Source organism: Patiria miniata, unplaced genomic scaffold, assembly GCF_015706575.1.
Source record: "Patiria miniata isolate m_02_andy unplaced genomic scaffold, ASM1570657v1 HiC_scaffold_1, whole genome shotgun sequence".
Taxonomy (NCBI): Eukaryota; Metazoa; Echinodermata; class Asteroidea; order Valvatida; family Asterinidae; genus Patiria; species Patiria miniata.
In genome coordinates, this window is record NW_024037047.1 from 20341770 (window position 1) to 20369345 (window position 27576).

General features: G+C 39.6%; 1 protein-coding gene across 2 annotated transcripts in view; it reads left to right on the forward strand.

Annotated features, from left to right (window-relative positions):
* Window positions 1-27576, forward strand: part of LOC119725143 (CD63 antigen-like) — a 32158-nt gene continuing 4582 nt past the window's right edge. Inside the window, exons 1-7 of one of the 2 annotated variants that reach the window (XM_038196514.1) lie at window positions 1-388; window positions 12339-12444; window positions 13091-13288; window positions 19087-19161; window positions 20219-20317; window positions 24605-24784; window positions 26991-27074. In XM_038196514.1, coding sequence (XP_038052442.1) covers window positions 12379-12444; window positions 13091-13288; window positions 19087-19161; window positions 20219-20317; window positions 24605-24784; window positions 26991-27074 — 702 coding nt within the window. In that variant the 5' untranslated portion in view covers window positions 1-388; window positions 12339-12378. The remainder of the gene's footprint in view (window positions 389-12338; window positions 12445-13090; window positions 13289-19086; window positions 19162-20218; window positions 20318-24604; window positions 24785-26990; window positions 27075-27576) is intronic. The other variant, XM_038196506.1, reaches the window with a different exon arrangement.

Consider the following 27576-nt stretch of genomic DNA (forward strand, 5'->3'; position numbering starts at 1 on the left):
GTGCAAGGTACAAATTTAACCTCGAACTTCGCTGTGATAGTTAAACTATCTTTTTAATCAATTACCTTTGAGTTCAAATATTAACTCTGGCCGTTTCTAGCGAGGTCACATTGTTTTGGCGACGCGTGTAAACACTCCACGGAATCGGCCATCGAGATAGGCTATAATAACCGGGGGCCGGAGCACAGTCATATTCACGCCCTGATCCATCCGCGCTCACGCAGCACACATCTGCTCCCGAACCAAACGGTCTTTCTGCTCGATCGCGCCACTAGCAAACGTTACCGTTGAGGAACAAGGGGACGTATACCAGGACTGAGATCGTATCTGGTGAAACTATATCCGACCAACACTGCGGATCTAACAGATAATTTCAACCCGATTTCTGGTAAGTTAGTGATTTTTAAAACTCTGTATCAAGTCCTAGATTCCGAAATTTAGAGATCGAGTTGCGTGTCAATATGGGACGTGTTTGCAGTCAGTCGAAGCACGGATCATGTACGAAGCTATGCCGACGATTCCATTATAAAAAAAAAAACCATGGGCCCATGACAGTTTTACGACCGTATACAGCTATGGAGAGCCGCATGTGTAAGCACACAAGCGATCCTTAATAACAAAAAAGCGAAATCAGTGGCGAAGGTCGTCGTAATTCAGCGTATAAAGTGTTTCATATTTACAGTCTCCTCGGTGCAGTTGAGTTTCGCAATCGCACAAGCGAAGGATTTTTTTTTTAATTCTTCGTGTCATGGTCACTCATCTTCAAAAGACGTTCATTATACCGCTATGATTTTGCAGATAGTCTTCCGTCCCATGGGTCTACAAACGGTTTTTATTCAATCAACTTGAAGTTGAAAATTCACACAAATGATTCATTTTTGTGGTATAATTAATGTGTGAATACTGGATATTCATCCACCTTACGGAACAAAAAAAAATTAATAAAAAAAACTTTAATTGGTACTTTTTTTTTCAAACTACACAAAACCTGGACAAAAACTGCCCTGAGACACTCCTGTTTTAACTGTAGTTGATCTTCATGTTCAACTTGAAAAAGTTCTAAATAGTACAAGTCTCAAAACACTAACAGTAACAGCGATTTACATTAGTGAAAAGGTATTTTCAAATAGGCACTATAGCAGTTTGTTAAATACATTGTAGTAGATCACAAAAATATTTCGGTAATTAAATGATATGATATTATAAAGCATCATTCCACTATGTAGGATGTGCGTGCGTTTTATTCATTCTGCATGTAATTTATATGATCGACTTAATTTGTTCATTCCCAGCAATACATTAACAGCTGAGCGTCATGTAGCGATATTTTAATATTTGATTTTACTGCTAGAATATTATAATACTATTGACCGGCAATCGAGTAGTTCATTATAATATGACGGGATTATTGAGGGTTTGGATTTTGTCGATGTGAATAACATGAAATGCTGCTCGGCATCTGTGTGTCAGGCTATGCGTAAATTGTTTCCAGATTTTCTGGTTTTTTTCTGCGCGTGTTCAGTTCTGTTTACTGGGTGCGCCGCGGGATGGTAGACTTTTATCCCAGTCCTTTACAATGTCAAGACTATTTTTTTAGCTCTGGCAGGAGCTTCTACATGTCACTTGGTGGTCGGTCGGTTTGTCTTTCTTTCTGTCTGTCCCCGAACAGTGACCAAATGTATGTAGTTCTATGAATTGTGTGTCAACGGCGTCGCATTTTTTCGGGGTCGCAGTTTTAAGCTCTGGCAGGTAACATTTTGATCGAATTTTACGCAAGACTGTCATGCAAGACCTCTTGCAACACTGCCAGAGTTTATTGTGCACATATGCGCTTGTTTTTATCCTCCTAGGGAGTACCAATTGCCACTACCTATTTTCTACCAGCTTAGGGGTTCCTGATAACTATCATTTTGATCGATTTTATGCAAGACTTTCATGCCAGAATTCTCTCAACACAGCCAGAGATTATTGTGCACTCATACTTGCGCCATAAACATCTTCCTCGAACAAGGTGGACGCCATTTTGTGAAGTGGTCGGACGGTTTCCAGAAGGAGAAAATGTCCCAAAAATTTACCAAAAGTATGGTGTTTCATATGTACCATCAGCGTCGCATTTTTTCGCAGGAGCTTATTGTGCACTCGCACTTGTTTTTAACTGCTTCGGTGCCTCTGACCAGTATTGTCACTTTTCGGAGTGAAGGTGTGGGAGTTACAATGACCCGGAGAATGATCTACAGAACTTCTATCTTGACCCAAAAGGGTGTAAAGTTGGACCCTGAAATATTATTAAGTCAAATGGAACCCGTCTTCCTGGTCGAATCTGAGTAGGGACTTGTTAGAGTGCATGGAGGGTGGGGCGGGGCGGGGGTTACTGAGTGGCGTTACAGGGCCCGTGAAATGAATATTTCTTAGGAACATAATACTTTCCAAAGTATAGAAACTAATTGACATCCCTTTTTGATTAATCTTATTAAAAAGTTCACTTCTTTGAACATTCAAAATTGTCCGTGCTTTTCTGGACAACTGGGGACGATGTTGCCGTGAGGAGGACACTTTGCATATTAGGTGTTTTCCTGTTGAAATTGTGAACCCAAACATTTGCTCATTGAAAAGAAATTATGAGAACAGTTTGCTCATTGCCTAACTGTCATGAACGGACACAAAGAAAGTTTACGATAGCGAAATATCCCAAATTCTGGCAACTTTTTGTGCACAAACTAATTGCAACATTGAGGTTTTTACCTAATATGACATCACGCTTTTGCTCATGAATATGGAAATTTGCATCAGCATAAAAACCAAAAAGGCACCAAAATACCCTTGAAAATGGCAAAATGAAAATTGAAAATAAGGTTGAATGGGACACAAAGGTGCATTTTCAAGGATTGTATTGAGCAAAATTACATTACATGGGCCCTTTCTGTTGTTCGGTGTGACTGCACTTTGCGCGGGAAGGCTGTGCAAGTCTACGCCACACCCAGTGCATAAATAAAAAACGTTTTCACAAAACACGACTGTGCAGCTGCACTTTTGTTTTACTGACTTCGTTCAATTAATTTACAAGAGGAGCGTATCACGACTCTGACAGACAGGTTAATATATATTTTTTTTTCTTGTATGAATTCTAATTTACCAATTTAGTATGGACGGCACAGTTGTTTTATTTTCTAAAAAATAATAAGGTCAAACGTCTTGAACATGGGATACGAACATTGTTCATTTTTGAAACGCGGGTGATCACGTCGTGGCTATTTAATGACAAATGTATATAAGAGGCACGCGCCAGCTGTTTCGTTTTTTTACGGGTACACCACGAGTATACATATTAGCATTGTTTGCTAAAAAAAAAATGAGCAAAATTTAATGAGCCGTTACCAATGCTGCATTGGTTTGCATACTGTCCATGTGTTGCATTTACACAAGCCTTCACGACTATATTTTTGCACCTTCTTTTTCTTAGGATAATAGGATTTGCTGTGCACTTACAATGAGATTTCTTGATTTTAAGAAGTGCTGTAGTTCATGCCGAAGAGGCTTATCAATTCTTTATAATTGGGATTGCAAAAAAAAGACCAGAAAAATGGAGTAAAGACAAGGTACTTAGTATTATCACTTTCTAAAAGCATAATCTCACAAAATGGGGGTGGCTGAAAAAGATTGGGCGACAAGAGATCCCTGTTTAATTACAAACTTACAAAGACGTGACACTCGATAACACTATAATACGTTGAATATGTTATACCCTGTGAGCACACATTATGCCTCCTATGCCTTCTTTGGTTCGCACAAACGATTTTTGACGGTTTTTTTCTCAGCATTTCAAAAAAGCAACTGGACGGCTAGCTACTTCTAACACAACATGATTTAGAGGGATAGGGTTTTTTTCACTTACGGCACACGCCACATAAATCGGGGGGAATGAATTTCCTTACAACTTTTTTTTTAAAGCAATCACTATAAACGCAGAATAAACGACATGTCGTTAAAAGGCACAATTCTTTTTGTCGACCATTTTTTTATGAAATAATGTAACCTATAGAGGAAAGAATGCGCGGAGGCTCTTTTCCAAGCGCATTGAGTCCATTCCTTTTTATTTATGTCGTATAACGTAATGGTGTTGTGTGTTTTTTAAACGAAATGACTACTTTATACTGGCAAAAGCTATCTCCCTGATAATGATAATTACCCAATGTGTAATCTTTCACGTGGGTGGAAAGAGCTGCTTTTTATGTATATTACGGGCGTTGCTCATGGACTTCGTACATCGCGCATTGATATTATTAAACTCAGCTAGGCCCTGATAACTATTCTATTTTGCTTTTTTTCTTTTCAAGAAGTTAATATTCAACGCTTCCACTTTGAAATGGCGAGTTAATCAGTGTACAATGTCAACCGCCTGAAGAGGTCTAAAAGTACACTTGGTTCAAGCAGCCATTCCGCTTGAGGCGTGGTGCCGAAACTGTGCTCAATTAAAATATGGGCGTAGCTTCAATTAGGCCATCAGCCTCGGTCCAAAATGTTGGCCACCGCTATCAAATGAGGGGAATAATCGTCATAGCGATTTTTGGCAAGGTTTACACCTCCAGAGTTGGAAAATATCTGATAGCATTGCAGCGGTGGCAGCTTTTTGGGTGTTATCACCCTGTTTTTTCAAAATGTCCATAAAATGCTCGTTACCACTCTAGGGGCGGTATACCTTGCGCAAGCGCACTATAATCATTTATGCCCTGATTTGATACTGACCAAACCCCAGGCTGATGGCCTAAATTCGATAGTTATACATTTGGGTGGGGGTCAAGAGAGAACGGAACCAAGAATTGATGCTACGCAAGATGTACATTCACTCCAGAGAGGTGTCCAAAGGCACTTCTACAAGTGAAGGCTTTAAGCGACTGGTGCTACTTTTGTTAGCGGCATTCGTATGGCTTTTGCGCGAAAACATCCCGATTCACGAATGCGCCCTTCTATTATTTACAGGGTGATCCCCAAGAAATGCAACTCTGAAACATTTGCCTTTCTTCTGTTTTGAAGCTGAGGGCCTTTTCTTTCAAATACCGAAAACAAAATCATGAAAAACCACATATTGGGTTGCTGAGAAAATACCTGTAAAAGAAGTGATTTCTTTCCAAAGGTGGTTCAAATAGTGAAACATTTTATTGTAAGCCCACTGTGCGATTGTCTTTCATTTGTGCCATTTCTTTAATATTTTGACATACACGTATTGTGATGCTGAAAAGGTTTTAAATAGAACTGAAAGGGAAGATACCTTTTCAGGTGGAAAATAAAAAGGTATTTCCATCAAATTGATTCGTACTCGTCATATGTGCCGTGTTGTTTGTAAGGATAAGGACACCATGCACCACATTAATTTCACGCACAAAGCAAATACGTAAACTGGAATCCCTTAACCCCAAAAAGGCCGGGTTATTTTGACCATCTCTCAGCCGGGGAGGCGGATTTCGCCCCTCCCCCTCAGATCTCGGCCATCGAGTGACGAAAATTTTTGAAACTCGGTACATGCATAAACATACCCAAGAAATTTCATGACTATAGGTCAAAGGGTTTTGGAATTACGGCTAATCAATTATTCATATGTACGAATGGTAATTCTGTTCTGTGTACACGACGTGTATGGGAAAATTCAGTTTTCACGGCGCGTAGCTAGCGCCGGAAAATTTTCCACTGCGCGGCAACCCGTGGTCTGTTTTTTATGTTTTTGGTATCAAAAGATGCGCAAGTCATAACAGCTCGGTTCGCCTAAAAAAATTTTTAAGGCTATCCGCCCGGCCCTTCTAGGGTTAACTGTGGTAATGCCAGGGGAATGGACCAAATAGGGTTGCGTGGCAGCATTTTCTCAGCAACCCAATGTGCTGTTTTCATGACTTTTAAAGAATTTGAAAGAAAACGCTCTCAGCTAGCTTTAATCTGATAGACATAAAAATTCACTGAACACGTTTTTTGATAAAAGGCAAATGTTTCAGGGTTGAATTCTGTTTTGGGTCACCCTGTTCAGTCTTTTGTTAATTTGAAATGACAGTCATCACCACACGCTCATCGTTTGGCGAAGAGTGGTTGTTAATTACAATTATGCATTTGGTAGGGTCACTGTGCTTTTAGCGTGGTAATGGAAATGTGCCTTATGCACGAGTTGGCCATTTTTGTCGAGTTCCCCGAATGTATTTCATAAATTGTTAACTGTTGAATGGGATGGCTCCAGACTATTTATGTAGCTGGGTTTTTTTTCAATCTGGCTTAAAACATGAGGGAATGTTTAATTACAAATGTTTAATTATTCATTGAAGCTGACTTGAATTATTTAGTAATTTAGTTGCTTTCGTTTCTCTCCAGATGTTCCAAAATTGACGATTTTACCTCACTTTCAATAAAATATGGCCGACTCGTGAATGTGGACCATGGTGCAGATGGTACCCTTGTAGATAGGTAGGGCTAGGTGCTAATAAATCATCAATCTACAAGTGTTGCAAACATAAAAATTGTCTCAGTTTTTCGAGTTGGAAAATCACTATAGCAGTTAAAAAGGTATATATCTACCATTGATTCATGCAATCAGTAAGCGGTTTTAACTAAATGTATCCAAACGGCAACATGTTAGCAGTAGACACTCCGTTGAATTCGGTATAACATACGGGTATATTCAATGGGGAACACATTTTTTTATTAAGGGAATAAACTGTGTGCTTGGCCGGGTTTAAACACTCTGTTTAAGACCGGTCTTAAACAGAGTGTTCAATACCGGTACATATTTATTCCAATTCATAAATACCTTTTCGATCAAAAAAATCAAAAATCAGATACACGGCTAAACGAGACCTCAACAAAATGCCGTCCCTTGAAAGGAAAATCGCGGTTCAACTTACTTTTTAACCCACCTGCCGGTACTCCTTCAGCAAACACTCGCGCGGGCTGTTTATTTATGCCGGCACACACTGGTTAAATATTCACGACCTGGTTTAATAACAACCAGCAACTTTGAATTGAAACTATCGTCAGCTCGAAAGCAGACGACTGTTCAATTTGTTCCAGCGTAGTAATAATAAATTGGGTTTGTGATCTGTTATGGTAACTCAGGCCCACATTTCATAGCTTTGCTTATTATGAAATTCCGCGCTAATGTTCACTAATTTTGTGCTTTAAGCGCTATAGCTTCTAAAATTGTACGCAGCTCATTAAAGCTATAGTCCATCATTTGCAGCCATCCGAAAAAGTAACTGGCGTATTATTGTTGAAAAACATACTTGGTTGAAAGATAGTAAGTGGACTAAACTCCCTGTGAAATTAATCTTTCTGACAAGCTATCATTTTGAAGTAATCAACGAAGGAAGCCCTTTCCAATGGTGCGTCTTAAGACGCACCGTAGGAAAATTTAAATTAGTAGTTCGTTTTGTTATTCGGCGCAGCGCGCGCAAGCATTGGCACGACGCACAGGCGCGCGCAGTTGCTATAATTCGTCGGATCAGTGCGCGACATCGCGTATAGCTGCAATATATTATGTAGACGGATCATAGGACGGAGGGACTCACCCCCTCCCCCTCCCCTTGTTGTGTGTTGGTCTGGCATTGTGTTTCCAGAATCTCAGGTATTCTTGTGTACGGTGGCCCTGGAACGACATTTTAATATTGACCTTTTTAATATGAACCTTGTAACTTCTTAATATTGACGTTGTACCTTCGCAATATGCACGTTGCACGTAGCTTAATATCGCATTGTAGAAGTTGTTCCTTCTTAATGTGAATGTTCCAACTTGTTAATGTTCACGTTCGCTCTTGTCAATGTACACCATTGATCATGCTTGATGTCAACGTTGCACCTTGCTTCTTCGCAATATGAACCATTTACCTTCGCATTGTGAACGTTTGACCTTGCATCTTGTTAATATCATTGTTGAACCGTCCTCCTTCGCAATGTGAATCATGCATTCTAAAAAGTACGAAGTCCTTGTCAAGCCCTATAGTTAAACAACCAGTTATGATGGAGTTTCAATCTGACAGCTGTTTAATGTCACTTAACCTGGGTCTACCTTGTAGTGATTTTTATCATGAATCAAGGCTCTCTGATTTATTTCACATCTATTGTTGATCACTGTGTGCGCATATTAATTGAAATATTCTAATACAGGGAGTTTCCATAAATATTATGATAGGGGCGCTGTAAGTTGCCGTGCATCGTGGAGTTGCAGCACTGCTGACATGAACTGACACAATGGAAACCGCATGCAAGCGTGAAGTGTACACGCTTGCAGACATTCAGATGTCCACATGAGCCAAGTTATCGCAACTGTAAAGTTCGCTCAAAATCGTATACAAAATAGTGGTTAACTATATAATTATTTCAACCACACAGAGAAAAAAACAGTGTTCATCAAGAACCATTGAGTTTTTAAGTTTACATGTAAACTTAACTGATCGAGACCTATACCGTAGTCTTTGCCCGAGGCTGGATGCTGTATTTTATTCCCCAATACAAGGTAATGCGTGCGCGCGGAGTATATGCCTGAAAACTCCTGGGTAGCGCTGCCAAAGTTCTTAAGACAACATAACTGTTGACAGCGTCCTCTGCCGCACGCCATGGCAGCTTCACCGGGCTTGTTAATAACTGGCTGGGTTCCGTAATAAACTCCAAATCTAGAGGCCAAGACTACACCTACCGAAGACTATCTCAACTGGAGCTGTCCGTTGCAGACTCGTCTTTGTCGTCAGTGCGTGATCAAGTGAATTATCACAGATATGTATACTCGGCCAGCAACACTCGCTGGTGAATAAGCTAGACCAAACGGCTTGTAACGTAACGACACTAAGGGGAATATATAGATGTATGCGAACGGTGTCAATTATAAGCCTGCATTGATCCTAGGTATTCACTCGGAAAAATTTCCGGAAATGGTTTGTCGTTTCGCTTTCGATGTTGGCCTCTTCCTCGAAATTTGACAAATTACAGATGAGGATGTGTAACCCAATATGATGTGGTTGAATAACAGGATTGTGTTAGACTAGAATTGGAACATTTTCTGGAAAGAAAGGTAATCTATACGGTGTAGATTACATTTCTTTCCAGAAAATGTTGCATGGATGGCTATACATAGAAAAAGAAAACCGGTTAAGATGTAAACCAAAACATACATTTTTGAAATTAAAGATTTATTCGTCTCCCGATGGCAAAATATCGGTGTTTATGATTGCTTACTATATACAGGTGACCCAAACAAATGCAACCCTGAAACATTTGTCCTTTTTTTCAAAAACGTGATCTATGAATTTTTAAGTTTTGGATATGAGATAAAAGCTGAGAGTTTTTTCTCTTGTATACTGAAAAAGTCATAAAAACAGTACATTGTGTGGCTGAGAAAATGCAAATTAAGTAATACCACTCCCGGTCCATTTCAATGACATTACCACAGTTAAGAAACATTTATTTTAATATGTCTTTCATTAATTGTGCAATTTCTTTAGTCTTTGGACATATTTATGATGCTGAAAAGGTTTAAAATAGGACTAAAAGGATAAGATACCTGTTCGGGTGGAAAACAAAAGGTATTTCCATCAAATTCATTCGTACTCTTGTCATGTGCCGTGTTGTTTGTAAGGATTAGGACACAATGCGCTACATGCATTTCATGCACAAATAGGTACAGTGTAAATCCCTTAACTGTGGTAATGCCACTGGAATGGACCAAAAAGGAGTTGTGTAACATAATTTGCATTTTCTCAGTAACGCAATTTGCTGTTTTCATGTTTTTCTTTTCAGTATTTAATGAAAAAAAAACCTCTCAGCTTTAATCTGATATCCAAAACATAACAATTCACAGATCACGTTTTTGAAACAAGGCAAATGTTTCATGGGTTGCATTGCTGGAGGGTCACCCTGTATATTCAAAGGTTAGATACACGGGAAACACACATCAAAATCCGGTTGCCACTGTCTTTACCTTGCACACGTATTTAGCACAAAAGCCATTTCATTACGAGTCAAATTATATAGCAACGTCAGACTGGAGCCGTAATTCATACAGAGTAAAAGACACTTGAAGAAATCAGGTTCCACATCAATGGTACCACCTTCGTAAATGTGGTACAAATCGGGGAAGGGTAACCAGTACTTGTAGCGACTGTGAGACCCACCTAGGCCCCCACCAACCCCGGATACGCCAATTGGTTTAGCGTCTGTAGATATTTGGAACTCTTTGTTTGACTGTTGGGGCCCGCATATCGCCCACATTGGCCCCGTCAGTCCCATTATATTAAATCGACAATAAAACAGTTACAACAACTCGCACTCACAACAGTTATAGATATGTAATTTAATCAGTTTACGTTTTGTATAGAATTGATCCATCGTAAATCAATGAGAGAACACTTTCCAAAGTGAATGTGTTGTGGTATATCAGATTCCATTGAAAAACCTCAGGTATTGGCGCCAAAAATACAGTTGTTTGTTAACCAAAATATGTTTGACCGACAAATCTGAACAGTTTAATATTGTTACATGCTGATGTTCCTGAAAAGTGGATAATAATCGTTTTTCATTACTTCACAACTTGCAGTGTTCAAGAAATCACGACTATAGTTCCTGGCAATCTGACCTTTGACATGGTGAAGTTGGAAAGCTGATTAGTATCCGGGGAGCATGTACGGTGGCCCTGGAACGACATTTTAATATTGACCTTTTTAATATGAACCTTGTAACTTCTTAATATTGACGTTGTACCTTCACAATATGCACGTTGCACGTACCTACCTTAAAGGGATTATACAACATTTGCAAACATCCAAAAATAAAACTACCATGTTTTTGCGAAATACCTTAATAGGATGTTGGTAAATGACAGTCTAAAGCATCCTGTAAAATTATGGCACCTGGTATACTGTCATTTTCAAGAAAAGTGCTATTTTTGTATCAATTTCCAACGCTGATCGGCCGATCAGCGTTGGAAACAACTGGCTTTTTTTCAAATACTGGCCCCAATTGACCATTGCACTTGTTTGCAATCGATTACAAACCTATGAACGGGTACGAGCCAGCTAGACTGGTTCCCTGACCTTACAATTCCCCAATGTATGTAAACTGCTCTGTTTCTTCTTATATGGAGTCGGGGAACCAGACTACAGGAAAATGATCGTTTTTCTTGGTTTTTATAGCATTTTCGAACCCAAAACCTCCAAAAAGTCAGTGTAACTATATTTGCTTTATATTTCCAACCCCCCAATTCCATCCATTTCTGAAAATTACAGCGAAAGCAAATGATGTATATTCCCTTTAATATCGCATTGTGGAAGTTGTTCCTTCTTAATGCGAATGTTCCAACTTGTTAATATTCACGTTCGATCTTGTCAATGTACACCATTGATCATGCTTGATGTCAACGTTGCACCTTGCTTCTTCGCAATATGAACCATGTACCTTCGCACTGTGAACGTTGCGAAGTTACAACGTCAATATTAAGAAGTTACAAGGTTCACATTAAAAAAGTCAATATTAAAATGTCGTTCCAGGGCCACCGTACTTGTGAGATATCTAGGGGATGTGTAGTCTATGGTGTGTATAGGGTATAGGGAGGCATGGGTCGCTTGTGCGTAAAGCGCTCGCCTCTCACCAAGGTGACCACGGTTCGAATCCTGGCCGCGGATCACATGAGAGTAGAGTTGTACGTTGGTTCTCTCCTGTGCCACGAGGGTTTTTTTCTCCAGGCCCTCCGGTTTTCCTCCCTCCGGAAAAATCAAACACTTTCGATCTCAGGCTGTGCTCCGTGGTCATATATGGGTCCATGTGGCCGGCAGCCATAGGCGCCTTTACGTGCCAGCGGCCCGACCACGTTGTAGCCGCGTCCTTCGCAATTCAGCATCCCATCTGCCAGTAAGGATGATTAGCCTCCCAAATTATTATTAGAATTATTATTATTATTGGAGATAGGGGCGGGTGAACCCTCCGTCCCATATCGTGCTGGGTATAATGATCCCTGGCTGCTACATGGCATATACGGATTTATGGCTTCTGACTAGCGCCCCATGAACAAAGACATTGACGTATCGGGGATCTGCCAACATACGGCTGGATAGCTCAGTTGGTAGAGCACCGGAACCGTAACCCGATGGTCGCAGGTTCAAAACCCCGCTCCAGTCAATAATTTCTTTGTTCAACTAAAAAGAAATAGAAAACAAACTTAATTTTATGATGTACGATAATTAATCGCTAAGGCTTCTAACACACTCACCGTTAATAACGCAGAATGTTCTGGGTTTTATTTTCAAGTTTCTGTAGTGTTATGCAAATAGTCTACACATAATCATTACATTTTTCTGATGTTTCTCTTTCATCAAAAACAGGATTTGTTTTGGGTAAAAGAAGAAGAAACACACAATCAAAATGGTGGCCGGGTGCGGTGCTAAACTGTCGAAGATGGTTCTCTTCGTCTTCAACTCCATACTCTGGGTATGTATCAGTAAACAAGTCTTGGAGGGTTTTTTTTTCTTTGAGAAAGAATTTTGGTGTCGTTTTTTATGCATTCGTTAAAGGAGGGAAAAGCTGTATTCTTTCGATATTTGTGTCAGGCTGAAGTCAGTTTGTGTTTGTTTTAAAAGACATCATATATTATTTAGCTGGAGTGGACAATTTCTGTGGGAAACCCTAGCTCCCACTCAATTTGTATGTCGTCTGTCATAAAGCTTTATGATTCGGTACCACCATGCAGTAAGCTTTACTTGCGGTAATCTACACTTTTCCATATACTTAAAAGTGAAGGACTTAATCATGTACAATAGAACGTTACTATAGCGAACACGCTGGGTCCGTAAAAAAGGTTCGTTATCGTGGTTGTTTGTTAGAGTGATTGTGCATTGTACATGTATTAGAATCAAATTATTCAGGAGCCAAATGGATGCTCTTTATAGCCAAATGTAAACTGTACTATCAAAAACACGTGGGGAAATAGTACATGTACGTGCCTCACGAGAGCAGGGTGTAGCTTCCTTTAGAATTCCCTGACGCATTGGAAAAGCGACCAATGAAAGAAGCGCGTTTGGCTCATAAAAATGTATGAGAGGTAACAACTATTTCTTCTGTTCTGTTTTCCGCATAGCTCGTTGCCATCGCGTTGATCGCCCTGGGAGGATACGTGGTCGCTCGGCCCGCTGACTATGGCGCTTTCTTCGGTGATTCCGCCAACACGCTCAACATAGCATGCGGTGTGATCATCGCGGTGGGATGCCTGGTATTTCTCCTTGCCTTCGCCGGATGTTTCGGCGCATGTAAGGAAAGTGCCGGCATGCTGAAAATAGTGAGTGAATCAAACACTAAACTAGATTTATGTTTGTGGACAAACACAGGGCTGTTTCGGTAATTTTTATGTTACGTTGACATGTAAAGTTTCAAGTATATTAGTTCCATCAAGGAAGGATGTGTAGTTCTGTTTATAATAAATGGTGGCATATAATGTGATTACATTGTCATAGGGCTTTGAATTATGATGTCACATATCACGTGATGATGTCATGATGACGTCACATCAATTTTTATGAATAACTATAATTTTATGGTAAAGAACAACTTAGCCAGAGCATACATCGTTGAAAGCAAGTTCCCATCTTTCACCAATTTTAAATTACAAGGCACTTCTGGTTTCAACCGGAAGGAAGGGTCACGTGATTTTACAAAATGAAGACCCTGGATTATTCTATCCATTCCTGCAAACGTGAATAGTCGAATAGTGATTTTCAAAGATTAAATCTAATAATCTTTAACGTGACGTCACGTACCCCATGATGACGTCATCGTGACGTCACTTAAATTTTCATCTATAACACCTCCCAGTCTAAGTACCGACCAACTTTCGACCAAATCAAACTTGTAATTCTGTAGATATAGGCCTTCAAAATCTGCACTTTTATTGAAACTTCACATGTCACGTGATGACGTCATCGTGACGTCACTTCAATTTATAACACTTCCCGGTTTATAGGTACATACCAAGTTTCAACCCAATCGGACTTGCAATTCTGGAGATATAGGCCTTCAAAATATGTTTATTTTATATGACGTCATATGTCACGTGATGACGTCATCGTAACGTCAAGTTAATTTTCATCTATAAGACATCCCAGTCTAGGTACATACCAAATCTCAACCCAATCTGACCTGGAGATATAGCCCAATCTGTCAGATCTAGCCGAATTCTGCTAGAAAATGGTCACAATAGAAATATCGCATATAATGTGACGTCACGTGACTCTTGATGACGTCATAATGACGTCAATGTTCGGCACACAACTTCAGATGCTGGTCTTAGTGTGTGCCAAATATAAAGGTAATCGGATTGATTTCATTGCCCTAAGGGCGGGGGAAAAAAAAACGTGTACAAATGCAATGGGCAAATGACTGGAAAAAAACTATAAAAAAACTAGAGCTATGTCTGTTCGATGAACAGAACACAGGGCTTTGCCGTATTTTTTTTTTTTTTTTGCGGGGGGGTGTTTTGTCCATATGCAATTAGATACCGTAGTTAGAAGACTTAATTCTTCACATACATGTATAGGACTTTAAAATTTACAACTTTTAACATGACGTCACATGTCCCGCAATGACGTCATCGTAACAACACTTGTCAATGCACATGTTTTCATTATGGTCTTGATGTGCAACGAGTTTGACGTAAATCCCATGAAAGATAGTGTAAAATTTTGTAAGCGGAATAAAATCTTAAAAATAAAAAAATCATAAAAATATCAACCGATAATGTCATGAAGACGTCATTTCAAATTTTGCATACTTGTGTTATTCTCTAACTATCCACAAAGTTTCATGAGCATGGGAACTTCTGTTATATGTGTTTTGGAAATTCGCGTTTTTGATAACGTCATCGTGACGTCACAAATTTAAAAGAAAATTGTGTATATACCTATTACCTAACAAACAAAATACAAAAGGAATTTTGAATTTTGCATGTTGCGTTCGTGAGATACGGCTTAAAGGTCCAAAATTTCAAAAATTCATATAAAATCGCACAATTACGTCATCATGACGTCACCTCATTTTTATATATAACACATCGCAGTCTACCGACACACCGAGTTTCAACCCAATCGGACTTACTGTTCTGTAGATATAGGACTTCAAAATATGCACGTTTGTGATGACGCCACGTGTCCCATGATGGCGTCATCATAACAATTCCTGTCAGTGCACATATTTTTTATTGTAGTCTTGATGTGCCCCAAGTTTGACGTTAATCCAATGAAACAAAGTGTAAAACTTTGAAAAGGCAATAAAATTTTAAATAGTTATAAAATCATAAAAAATAAACCGATAACGTCATGGTGACGTCATTTCAGATTTTGCATACTTGTGACACCATCTACCAATCCACCAAGTTTCATGACAATTGGGTCTTCCCTTATGGCATTTTTGATGACGACATCGTGACGTCACAATTTTTTTCTAAATTTTGGGCAAACACGTATTACCTAACACACATAATACAAAAAGAATTTTCAATTTTGCACGTTGCGTTCTTGAGATATGGCTTAAAGCTCCAAAAATTCAAAAAATCATATAAAATCGCACAATGACGTCATCATGACGTCACCTCAATTTTCACCTATAACACATCCCAGTCTACCAACATACCGAGTTTCAACCCGATCGGACTTACAGTTCCGTAGATATAGGCCTTCCAAATATGCACGTTTGTGATGACCTCACGTGACCCATGATGACGTAATCATGACGTCACTCTTCGAGACACAACTTCACTATGGGGTCTTTACCTGAGATAAGTTTCATTGGAAAAGGACTTTGTTTTAGGTCAAAAGTGGGTCACACCAAAAACGTGTACAAAGTCAATGGGATTTAGGGTGGACCCAAAAAGATCAAAAAGAAGAAAAACTAGAGGTTCTATGTCTGTTGGCAACAGAACATAGGGCTTTTTCGCATTATGCTTATTTATGAGTAATATTTTTTCATTGTACCAAGTTTGAAATCAATTCGAGGAACGGAAGTGTACAATTTTGGAAACAGAATACAATTATAAATATTTTTAAAAATCATAAAAAATCATCCAATGACGTCATCGTGACATCACTTTAGATTTTGCATACCAGTACCATTATCTACCTACCCACCAAGTTTCATGACAATCGGACCTTCCCTTATGTGTATTTTAAAATTTGCATTTTTGATGACGTCATGATGACATCAGACATTTTTCAAAATTTTGTGCATATACCTATAATCTAATAAACTAAATACAAAATGAATTTTGAATTTAGCATGTTACGTTCGTGAGATATGGCTTGAAGGTCCAACAGTTCAAAAATTCATATAAAATCGCATGACGACGTCATCATGACGTCACCTTATGATTCATCTATAACACATTCCTGTCTACCCACATACCAAGTTTCAACCCAATCGGACTTACAGTTCTGTAGATATAGGACTTCAAAATATGCACGTTTGTGATGATGTCACGTGACCCATGATGACGTAATCATGACGTCACTCTTCGGGACACAATTTGCCTTAAGGACAATGCATATGCTTAATTTGAATGATGTACGATAAAGTTCAATGCCAAAAGTGGCGTGTACTAAAATCGTGTACAAAGTCTATGGGATTTTGCATGGAACAAAAAGAAGAACCCCCAAAAAAAATCCGAACAAAAAGAAAGGCTTTTTCGCAAATTGCGAAAAAGCAAAAAAAAAAAAAAAAAATCTTAACGAAAACAAAGGCTGTTTCGGCATTGTTGCCGAAACAGCCAAAAATCAAAACTAGATAAACCTAGTTGCGTTTATCAAACACCTGCAAATCTATTGTATGTTTATAGAATTAGCTCGGTTGCCATGAAAGTGTGTGACGGTTTGAAATTGGAATTAGGAAACATGACAACCTCGTCCCCGGGGCTTACTTTATTTCAACCCCGTTTCCAATAGTAAGCCCTGGATAGGAATCTTTCTGCCTGTTGCCTGAATGATTCGATACCGAAATTGGCAAGTAATAGATTTTTATTGTGTACTTGGTGTTGTTATTTTCAACGTGTATTACGTGTTTTCACGTTCATTTTAATTATTCACGTTCATTTTAATTATTACATCCACACTTTCCAATCTGCTCATATTAATATGAAATGTGATACTGCGTATTGGCTGGAGAAGATTGTAACATTTGAACTTTTTATGTCTCCCCGTGAAAAAAAAGAGCGTTTTCGAGATTCTTGCGCTATTTATGCTCGAGTATTTCCTTTTACCTGTTTTCCTGGCACGCCAGAGGCCAGCCTATTTTGTTTACCTATCTCATTTATTTACTGACTCCCCGACTCCCCGATGACTGACTGGTTAACTATCACTTTTGCTTAGACTTGATGCAGGCCGGTGAAGAGATCGGGCCGGGCAGTCCTGTCGTATGGGATAACCCCGTAATTGGCTAAATTCGGCTTATCGCGCAGACCAGAAGCATGGTGAATAGCCAGTCTGATTTGACTCCATACGGACGTGATTCCTAATGGAGTGCGCCACCAAGAGGTTACAACGATAAAATACACCAGCGCGGGACACTTAAAATTGTTAGTTTATTAGTTAGTTTATTACGCGGAGTGCGGTATGGACCGTGGCCGTGCTACATGCTTATACGTAGCACTGCTTGTTGCCAAGGATCGACCAATCAGGATAGAGGATTCAATTTTACTTGAAGATAATATAAGTTATCCTGCGAGCGCGAGTGGAATACGGAATAATGTGCGTCTGTGTCCCACATACCATTGTCCGTTCAGTAGTTTCGTAAGCGTATATTTCGAGTATTTTTGTTCCTTTTCCTTTTTTCATGATGGTGTTTTCTTTGACGCGGCAGAAAGTATTCAAAGTTTACTCAAGACGTCTATTGACATTCGTTCAAATCTCGGCAAGTGTCTATTTTGTCCACTGCAAAGTAATGAGAGACTTTTGAGACGTTGGTGGCAGCAAACATACTGGTCCTTTTTCAACACTGCGCAATAGTCGTAGCCTTGTTGCCATTTTGTGATTGGACAATTAACGACGTTGCTTGCACATGTACGCAAGTACGACGTACGGTACCATGTACACGTACGGGCGCCGCATGTACATGTTCATCGTACAAGACCATGTTTTTCTGTGACACATTTCGTTCACATAATGATACAGAAAGGGGGAAAGGAAAACTTTTAATCATTTCACAAAACCCTACTGTGTATATATCTCGATATTTAAATGAACATTGCAAGATATCTGCAATGATTCGTTGGACATTAATTTTGTGCGTAAACTTTGAGAATGGAAGAATTACTTCTCTCTTTAAAAACAACTTATTTTATTCATCTTTATTCATGTTTTCTTTAAAAAAAAAATTATTTTACGAATGTAAATTTAATTATTTGATGTACATATTATGCAAATTAAATTGATCCCTGCTTTTCTTTTCAATCATTGTTTTAATTTGAAAATAGTTAAGAAGTTTTTTTTTAAAATACCTCCCTATAATATCTAAAAGGACTGATGATGCGACCGGAAGAACTAATTACTTAACAGTTCAATTCCGTATTCACTTTCATGCATTTCTATTTCTATTGAAATTCTATTTTTTTATGATGTCCATTTATGATAACAGACCGTCGCTAAAATGATTGTATTGTATGGTATACCGAGTGCGGATCCCAGGTGCGTAAGCAGCGCTACTTGCAACCGCGCTTGCAGCATAAGCTACTTGCACTGGCGATATGAAGACACCATCAAACGAATGTCGTTCATCGTCCAATCACAAAATGGCAACAAGGCTACGACTATTGCGCAGTTTTTCAACTGTTTACGACATATTTAAGCCAAAGCGCGCATGCTCAATATTACGCAACAATGAAACAGGACCGGTATGTTTGCTGCCACCAACGTCTCCAAAGTCTCCAATTGAAAACGGAGTCTACGTTGCAAGCTCTTGGTGGCGCACTGTTGGGATTCGCCCGTATTGGATAACACGGTATATGCTCTCTGGGGCCAGCTCCACGAGGTTTGCCTAATTGTCTGGTCTTCTCAACGGTGGTAGTGTTGTCACTATTTTTTTTATCCTCTTTCACAGTACATCGCCGTGCTGCTGTTGCTTGTCATCCTAGAGATCGTCGGAGGAATCTTGGCCCTCGTCTTCAGGAATAGCGTGAGTGTATTTGTGTATTAACTATCCTGCCAGGCTGACCGTATAGAAATGGCACGATTCTGCTAGGTGCACTATACAAATAAGCTTGAGGAACTCCAGCTCCAATGTTCTTGCTTACCCGGAGTCCGCTCTTAATTAAGGGACTCTGCCATTTCCGATCCGCTATGTTCTGTCTCCAGCTTTAAATGTCGAATTCAATTGATCAATTCGACATGCATTGGAGCTGGAGTTACTTGGCGCTCCAGTATTAAGGACAAGTGACTTCGGCCCCCAGAGTTCCATGCGACAAAGTGTAACGCGCACCTGTTTAAAAAAAAAACTAATAAAGTCGGGTGATTTGCCCACACACAATCCAAAGACAAGTTTGGAAAGCAAAGGAAACAAAAGTAACAAGTTTGATCAATTTCAAGAATATTGAATAGAGCAAAACTGACTAAAACACCAAAAATAAACCAATGAATAAATACTATAGTGAAATTAAATCAATAGTAAAATTAAATAATATCAATAAATAAAAAAATTGTGGAACAAAAAATAATAAAGATTCCTCAAATCAAACAATTACAAAAATATACAATAATGATATAGGCGCATTAATCCTTACCGATAATGTAGCAAAAATTGACTGATAGTGTAGTAACGTTGACTACGCTCTTTTTTTTTACATTTTTGTTACCTTATCGGTTAGCGATACGGTATCGGTCAATGGACCGATCCAGTAAGCTCCGCCCACTGCGCACGTGGGCAAATTAATACGTGCTACTCTCCAATGCCACGCTTCCTTTTTTCTTCCACGCGCATCACACGCGCGTGCACGCATGTCGGACTTATGTGCGCGCATGTCGGACATAAATCACGGCTGTGATTGGTCAGAACACCATGGGGCGGTGCTTACTGGATCGGTCCATTCATCAGAGTGTCTTAATGCATCGATTTCTTTTTCATTAGGCCTATTTCAGTAAATTCCGTGTTTACCTTGCGATTTTGTTTTCTTCAAACAAAGCTAGTCCTTGCAGTATTTGTGCATATCTTTTTTCATTGATTTGATGATCCGCAGATCGAAAAGACTGCGACCGATGTCTGGAAAGAGCAGATGAATTTGAAGACAGCGGAGTACGTTAAGGATAAACCTGATTTCGTTGACACCATCCAATTGGTAAGGTATAAACGTTCTTGGTTAACGCATAGGTAGTCCGGTCAATGTAAGTTAGACCTAGAACAAATTGCAATCGTAACCATTCAAGCGTCAAACGACTTAACTTTACATAAATACACAAACAACATGTGAAAAAATCGAATTGTTTCTATGGAGTGGAAGGATGTTTTTCAAGCATTATTTTTCAGATAAAAATTTTGGACATTTTGTCCTCGAACAATTCGTCTGGTGACTTGCTGTGATTTACATGTCTATATAAGCTAACTTTTAGGAATCATGACCACATGCAAGTGCAGCAGACGACTGTTTCAAATCATAATTTTATACAGGGCACTGCGGATGGATTGGACGATATTCCGCCGAAACTTTTGCGCAATAAGTCCACAGACGAGATACAATTATTTGCAAAAAGGGCCAGGGATGTCTAAACATCATTTTGATCATACACAGATGGAAAACGGTTGGACAGTGCATACATGGACCGTTTTGAAAGTAAAGCTAAAATCTTTAAATAAATATTATTGATTGAGCGCCTAAAATGATGCGTTGGATTTGATTAAGAAAATTCAGGAATGGGGCCTACTGCTGAGCTCAGATTGTGAAGCTTACTGTGCATATTGTTAGTACATGAAAATATGAAACAAAATATCTCAAAACCCTTGCATCACAAAGAAACTAAAGGTTAATGGGCGAGGTTGATGAAAAACGGATGTAGTTTTATGCATGAGCTTTCCATGTTTTTCATAAGTACGGTACAGAAACTTTTAACAGCTAACTTGAGAAGATCCTGATCGAGGTATGAACATTGATTGAGACATCTGCTTGTACAGTCAAGAGTGAAATGAACTACTCCAGAAAAGCTAATGGAGTCCCAACAAAACGATTCTTTGGATGGAACAGACCTCGCGTTGTTAAAACTTAAAAAAAAAATGATCTCATTGGCACCCCCCCCCCCCCCCCCAAGGCTTTGATCTGTGGAACAAGTATTATTTGTAGACGTAATATACACTTGTCACACTATATTTCTTTTCTCTAAAGCGCAGAATTCAGCAAAAAAATAATCTGCAAACTTTTAATCCCGTTAATTTGCCAGGCTTTAGAAAATGTTCATTTTTTTTTATAATTTATATCTTATTTATAAGTTATGCAATGACCTAAATTCATCACAAAAGGAACGTATGAATCTTGGATTTCGGATATTTTCTAATATTTAAAATAAGACTCTGGCCTTTTGGCGTAGACACCTAACATTTAAATTGAAATGGATCTCCGCCCTTTATTCAAGTAGCCGATGGGAGTAGGTCGATTATCATCTGTTGATCGTACACGTTCCAATGCAGTTTCAAACAACGCTTCTGATTAGCGCAAAAACTTTAGGCTGAAATGGACGGGCTTTAACATTGGTCAATCTACTTCATTTTTACATCAGCTTTGGACAAACTCATGCTGTTTATTTCATAGCTCGCACGAAAGAAATCGGTAGAGGGCGTCCAGAAAAGTGAGTTCATATGAGCCGCGTTGTGTGACAGGATTCTTCGTGAACATCGTTTTTGCATTGTAAAATTGGAGATACCGACTGTTTGTACTTGGAAAATGACGGATCTTTAAAGTATTTAAAAAATAATCTAAAAATATCATTAAAAAGAGGAATAATGAACTTTCAATTTGCCGAAAGAACGAACTTGAAAGCATCGAGGGTTCAAAAGTTATGTTCTTAAAAAGGAAATAAATCGTGCGGGTTTTTTTTTGAGGTTTTCTGGAGGATTTCCGCTTTGCACAAAATGCAGCGGAAGCCTGTCGCTTAGGTTGTGCTAAGAAATTCATATGCCTGTTTATACAAAGATTTTGGGGGGCACAAAGTGATTTATTTAACCAATGAATATCTCGGAAAGCAAAATACCCTCAAATTTCTTGATTTTTTTTCAAGAAAATATCCTTTAGTATTATGCGGCAGTGTAAATTACCATATATTTTAATAATTGGTTGACATAGAAAAGTCGTCTGCTGTGATCGGTCGTGTCTCGCGAAGTCTCATACGTGATGTAAACGGATTTTCTGACGAGTAACGGGCGCAAAAGAAAACATGACGCTCTCCATACGGCTGTTTACGTATGATGAAAATTAGTAGCGACAAAGTGAATAAAAAAAACTTTTCCACTCCTTTGATAAATTTAGATTTTTAGTATAGGTTTTCCCAGCTATTTTAACACTTGTATCACACGAATTCCCTATATCGATACTTTAATTTCGTCCCCGAACATCGCCAAGCTCAATTCTCAATTTGAATTTCAAAAAGCCACCACTAGATTTCATTTAAGGTTCAGTATAATTCAAATTGTTAGCATTCCAATTCGTCAAATATCTTTGAAACTCGTCTCGTGAAGCAATAGGCGTTGAATTGAAAAAGCAAATTCGTTTTTTGTCATTCGTTTTAATGTTCTTGTTACATTTCGTCTCTGGTGACTTAAAACGTTACAATTAAATATGTGCCCAATCTTTGGACTTATTGGGGATTAATTAAATTTTAATTGTTAAGAAATATTTCCTTATAAATGAAAGTATAGCTGTAAGTTTTGAGTTTTCTTTGACAATAAACATTAAAATCAGAAATTGAACTTTCACAATATGCTCTTTGCTTCGTAATGTTGCTCTTTGATATATGTATATGAATAAACAACAGAAATAAGGTATGTCGATCAAAGAACAACATTAAGAAGGTCTTTGAACTTAATGCTTAGTGTCCATGTCATTTAAGTGCATATTGTGAAATGTCAATTTTTGACTCGAATGTTAATTGTGAAACACAGAAATAAAAATTCATACCTTACAGCTAACTACTTTTATTTATACATGTAAGGAAATATATGTTGATTTGTTATTGTTTTAATTCGCATTATTCTTCAAATAAGTCTAAATGTTGGGCGCATCGTATACGATTTAAGTCACCAGGGACGAAATGTAATGACAACAACATGAAAACGATTGACAAAAAAAGAATTTGCTTTGTGACGCCGATGGCTTCACGAGACGAATTTCAAAGATTTTGGACGAATCGGAATGCTAACAATTTGAATTATACTGAACCTTAAATGAAATCTAGTGGTGGCTTTCTGAAATTCAAACTGAGAAGTGAGCTTGGCGATGTTCGGGGACGAAATTAAAGTATCGATATAGGGAATTCGTGTGATTCAAGTATTAAAATAGCTGGGAAAACCGATATGTTAAAAAGTAATATTTTCTTAGCGTGATAGCATTTAAATAAATTCTATTGCAATTTGTTCTAGGTCAGGCCCTGTTTTGTTCTAAATTGACAGGACTATTAAATTGATTTGATTGGATTGGATTGGATTGGGGTCTGAGTCGGGGTTCTGGGTCGGGAGTCTGGGTCTGGGGTCTAAGTCGGGGGTCTGGGGCTGGGTCCTGGGTCTGGGTCTGGGGTCTGGGTCTGGGGGTCTGGGTAGGGGGTCTGGATCGGGGGTCTGGGTCGGGAGTCTGGGTCGGGTGTCTGGGTCGGGGGTCTGGGTAGGGGGTCTGGGTAGTGGGTCTGGGTAGGGGGTCTGGGTCGGGGGTCTGGGTCTGGGTCGGGGGTCTGGGTCGGGGGTCTGGGTCTGGGTCTGGGTCGGGGGTCTGGGTCGGGGGTCTGGGGTCTGGGTCGGGGGTCTGGGTCGGGGGTCTGGGTCGAGGGTCTTGGTCTGGGGGTCTGGATCGAGGGTCTGGGTCGGGGGTCTGGGTCGGGGGTCTGGGTCGGGGGTCTGGGTCTGGGGTTTGGGTCGGGGGTCTGCGCCAGGGGTCTTGGTCGGGGGTCTGGGTTGGGGGTCTGGGTCGGGGGTCGGGGTCTGGGTCCGGGGTCTGGGTCCTGGGCCCTGGTCAGCCGCGTATCCAGCTTTTGATATCAGTGCCGACACTCTCCGGACACTTGCTCTCCGGTAAAATAAAAGGGGGGGGAAATGGGGGGGGGGGGCTTGTACCCATCTTCCAAATGGGGGCGCTCTTCAAAACTGACTATTATTATGCATACTACATATTACATGGACATATTTTGTTGAGCGGGTTTTCTTTGATGGGATTGATTTCAGAAGAACTCTAAAAACATTTATTTCAATCATTGCTGACAAAAATAATTGCCGAAAAAAATCCGCCGGGGGGGGGGCAAAGTGCTCCCCTGGCCCCTCCCCCTCCCCGCGCCACTGGCCCGGGTCCGGGTCCCGGTCCCGGTCCGGGTCCGGGTCTCAGTCGGTTTTGTGCCTGATTTTGAATCTGATTTCTCTTTGATTGTAATCCTCACAGGCCTTCAAATGTTGTGGATCATCGGACTACAAGTCATGGAAGAACACAGCGTTTCAAAATAATACTGTAAATGCAGGCCTCTACGTGCCCGCTTCTTGCTGCAAAACATATGAGGCCGGATGCAACGATGCCACTACTGGAGGTGATGACATCGCTGACGACACAGCGATCTACCTCGAAGTACGATATATTATTATATGGATGAGAAAAAGTATAGGTTATCCCGTCCAATTTTGCAACTTGTTCATTCACTCGGACTGACTGTGCACTCCATTTCAAGAGGTTTCATAAAGCAGGGTTTTGCCATTAGAGCATTCGAATTCGTTTAAATGTGTTCATTCAAAGTGGGCATCACGTGACCACATCATCCAATGTGTTAACAAACATGGTCTATTGTAACATCAGTTTCATTTAAAGTTATTTTCATTTTATCAATTTTGTAATTTTTTTTTATAGAGTTGATATCTCAACAAAGTGGTCAAACCAATTGACAAACTGGTCAGTATTTGGTCTACATGACTGTGTCTGATTTTTCCTTGTAAAAGCTGTACAGGGTATAAGTAAAAAAACAAAAAACAAAAGGAAACCCAAATGATGCCCCTATTTAAGAATTTCTGCACGCCCATCGTTTTCCAAATCTTCGCTCGTATCCCCCCCCCCCCCCCCCCCGCCCTGCAAACAGGGCGCTGGGACACGCTGATGAGCTTCACAGAATTATAATCTTGTGAAGGAGGTGGGGATGGCATTCTGGGTAACTTATCATGACCTGTGTATAAAGTCATATGGTTGCAGCTGTTTAAGACCATCAAACATTTATGAATGGGAATAAAAAGTAAAATCTTCTTTTCAGGTGGCAGAAAAAAAAAGCAGGAAAATGCATTGTCACAAAACGGTCAATCTGCTTTTCTGATAGCAGAAAAGCAAATAGTCACTTTTCGTCCGCCAGGAAAAGGAGGAAAAGTAAAATTTGCTTTTCAGGTAGCATGCAGAAAAGTAGTAAAATGTATTTTTACAAAACGTTCAATCTGCTTTTCAGGTAACAGACAAATAAACAAGTCGAAAATGCATTGTACAAAACGTCAAATCTGCTTTTCTGATAGCAGAAAATGATGGAGTTCTGATGGGGTTTTTTTTGGGGGGGGGGTATGTGAATAGTTTCGTTTTGCCGAAATATCACCTACCTTTAATTATCGTGATCCGTGGACATGGTTATAAAAAAAGTGTACTGGAAAAGTACATGAGCGATTGGAATTATTCTTTCACTTCAAGAAAGCTTATTAATTGGGCTTTCATACCCTTGATTTGGAATACGCTACGTGCTGAACTTCTTTTTAAAAACAATTAAAAAAAACAATAGGAGGCACCATTTGGGTTTCTTTTTTATTTTACTCACCCTGTACATTCCCTTATGAAACATTCTCAATATCATGTCGTTTTAACTCTGTTTTAACACTTGAACACGCTGTCAAATAACTGTCTTGTTATTGCAGCTGTTCAATTTATCATGAGTTATTCTTTGGAAAACGTAGGATGCACCAACTTGATTTATAAACGGGACTGAAATGCGAGGCTCACGAATGTAAATGCATACGTTCCGTAATTTGCTGCCTGCCATTTACGCGTGAACGAAGTTACCCTGCAATCATTAGTTTTTTTAACTTTCGCCATTGAACCGGGTGTGACAAGGCTTGCCCATTTAATACATGCGAACTTGAATGAAAGATTTGCATGACTAAACGAGCAGGGTTTGAAATGGGACGGGAAACCTACACTATTTCATTATTATTATTTACAAATATTATTCGAACTATTATGAAACGGGTACCTGTCGCTCCGCATTTTGGCAAAATTTTTCGTTAATTGTTATGCTTTGGTCGAATACTTCAAAGAGTGACCCCCAAGGTAGTAAAATCGAATTGCTCAATGTACGGTTTACATTTTGTTCCAGTGACCAAAAATCCGGAACAACCTTCCTTCAAATAATACATCCGTTTCTTATCTTCCAATTTTCAAACGTTCAATTGTCGTGTCTCCAAATGTTTGTTTCTTTTCATCGAGGTGCATACTTGCTGCGTCCAGGTACCCTCGTATTTCGTTATCAAATTATATTTTGCTAAACTCAGACGGTTTGGGCAGATTAGTCTGACCACTAAGCTACGTGTTTTTATCGATGTCCGGTGCCCACGTCTGTGTTAGTAAAGAGGTAATAAAAAGGGAAGCAATGGTCACCAAAAGTGCACAATGCTGCGGTAAAGCAGCGACATGATTGGCCTATTTTGCCTGTTCATCAAACAGGTTGTTCGGACCCTATACCAAATTCCTTCTATCTTGCAGGCCCCAGAAAACAGTTAAATATAACCGTGCGATGCTCTCCTTTGTTTCGTAGGGATGCACGGACGAAGTGGTCAATTTCTTCAAGGACAACTTCCTAATCATCGGAGCTGTGGCTCTGGGGCTGGTAGCTGCTGAGGTGAGTTTTGATCATAGAGCTATGTTAAAATGTTTTGATTCAGGTATTTGTTGTGCGTTCGAGTATCCGGTTCGTAAGTGTGGCGTCAGTTCCTTTTAAACCACGCCCGCTGGCCATTAAGCTAACACAATTGAGTGTTTATCCAGTGGGCACTGGTAAGGCAAAAAAGAAAGTCTCCGGTTTCTGGGCTGCACGCGCGTCGCCGTAGCCATGCGCGTCGGCAAAATAAAAAAGTTGGGTTTTTTTCAATAAAGGATGATGTCTCAAAACCGCCAAATTCACTGGTTCGACTGGAATCCTGCTGCTGCACAATTTTAACGTGATTTTAGATGGGATTATGATCGAGAATAAGCTTTACGTGGCCTCTCTGGACTCCCATATATTTGCACAAGTTTAGTCGGGCACCATTTGCAGTCTTCAGCCGACATTTTAAGCAAAAACAAAAACAGGTAAAAAAAGCGCTGCGTCGCCGCACCACTTTTTGGGCAAGCTCCATACCAGA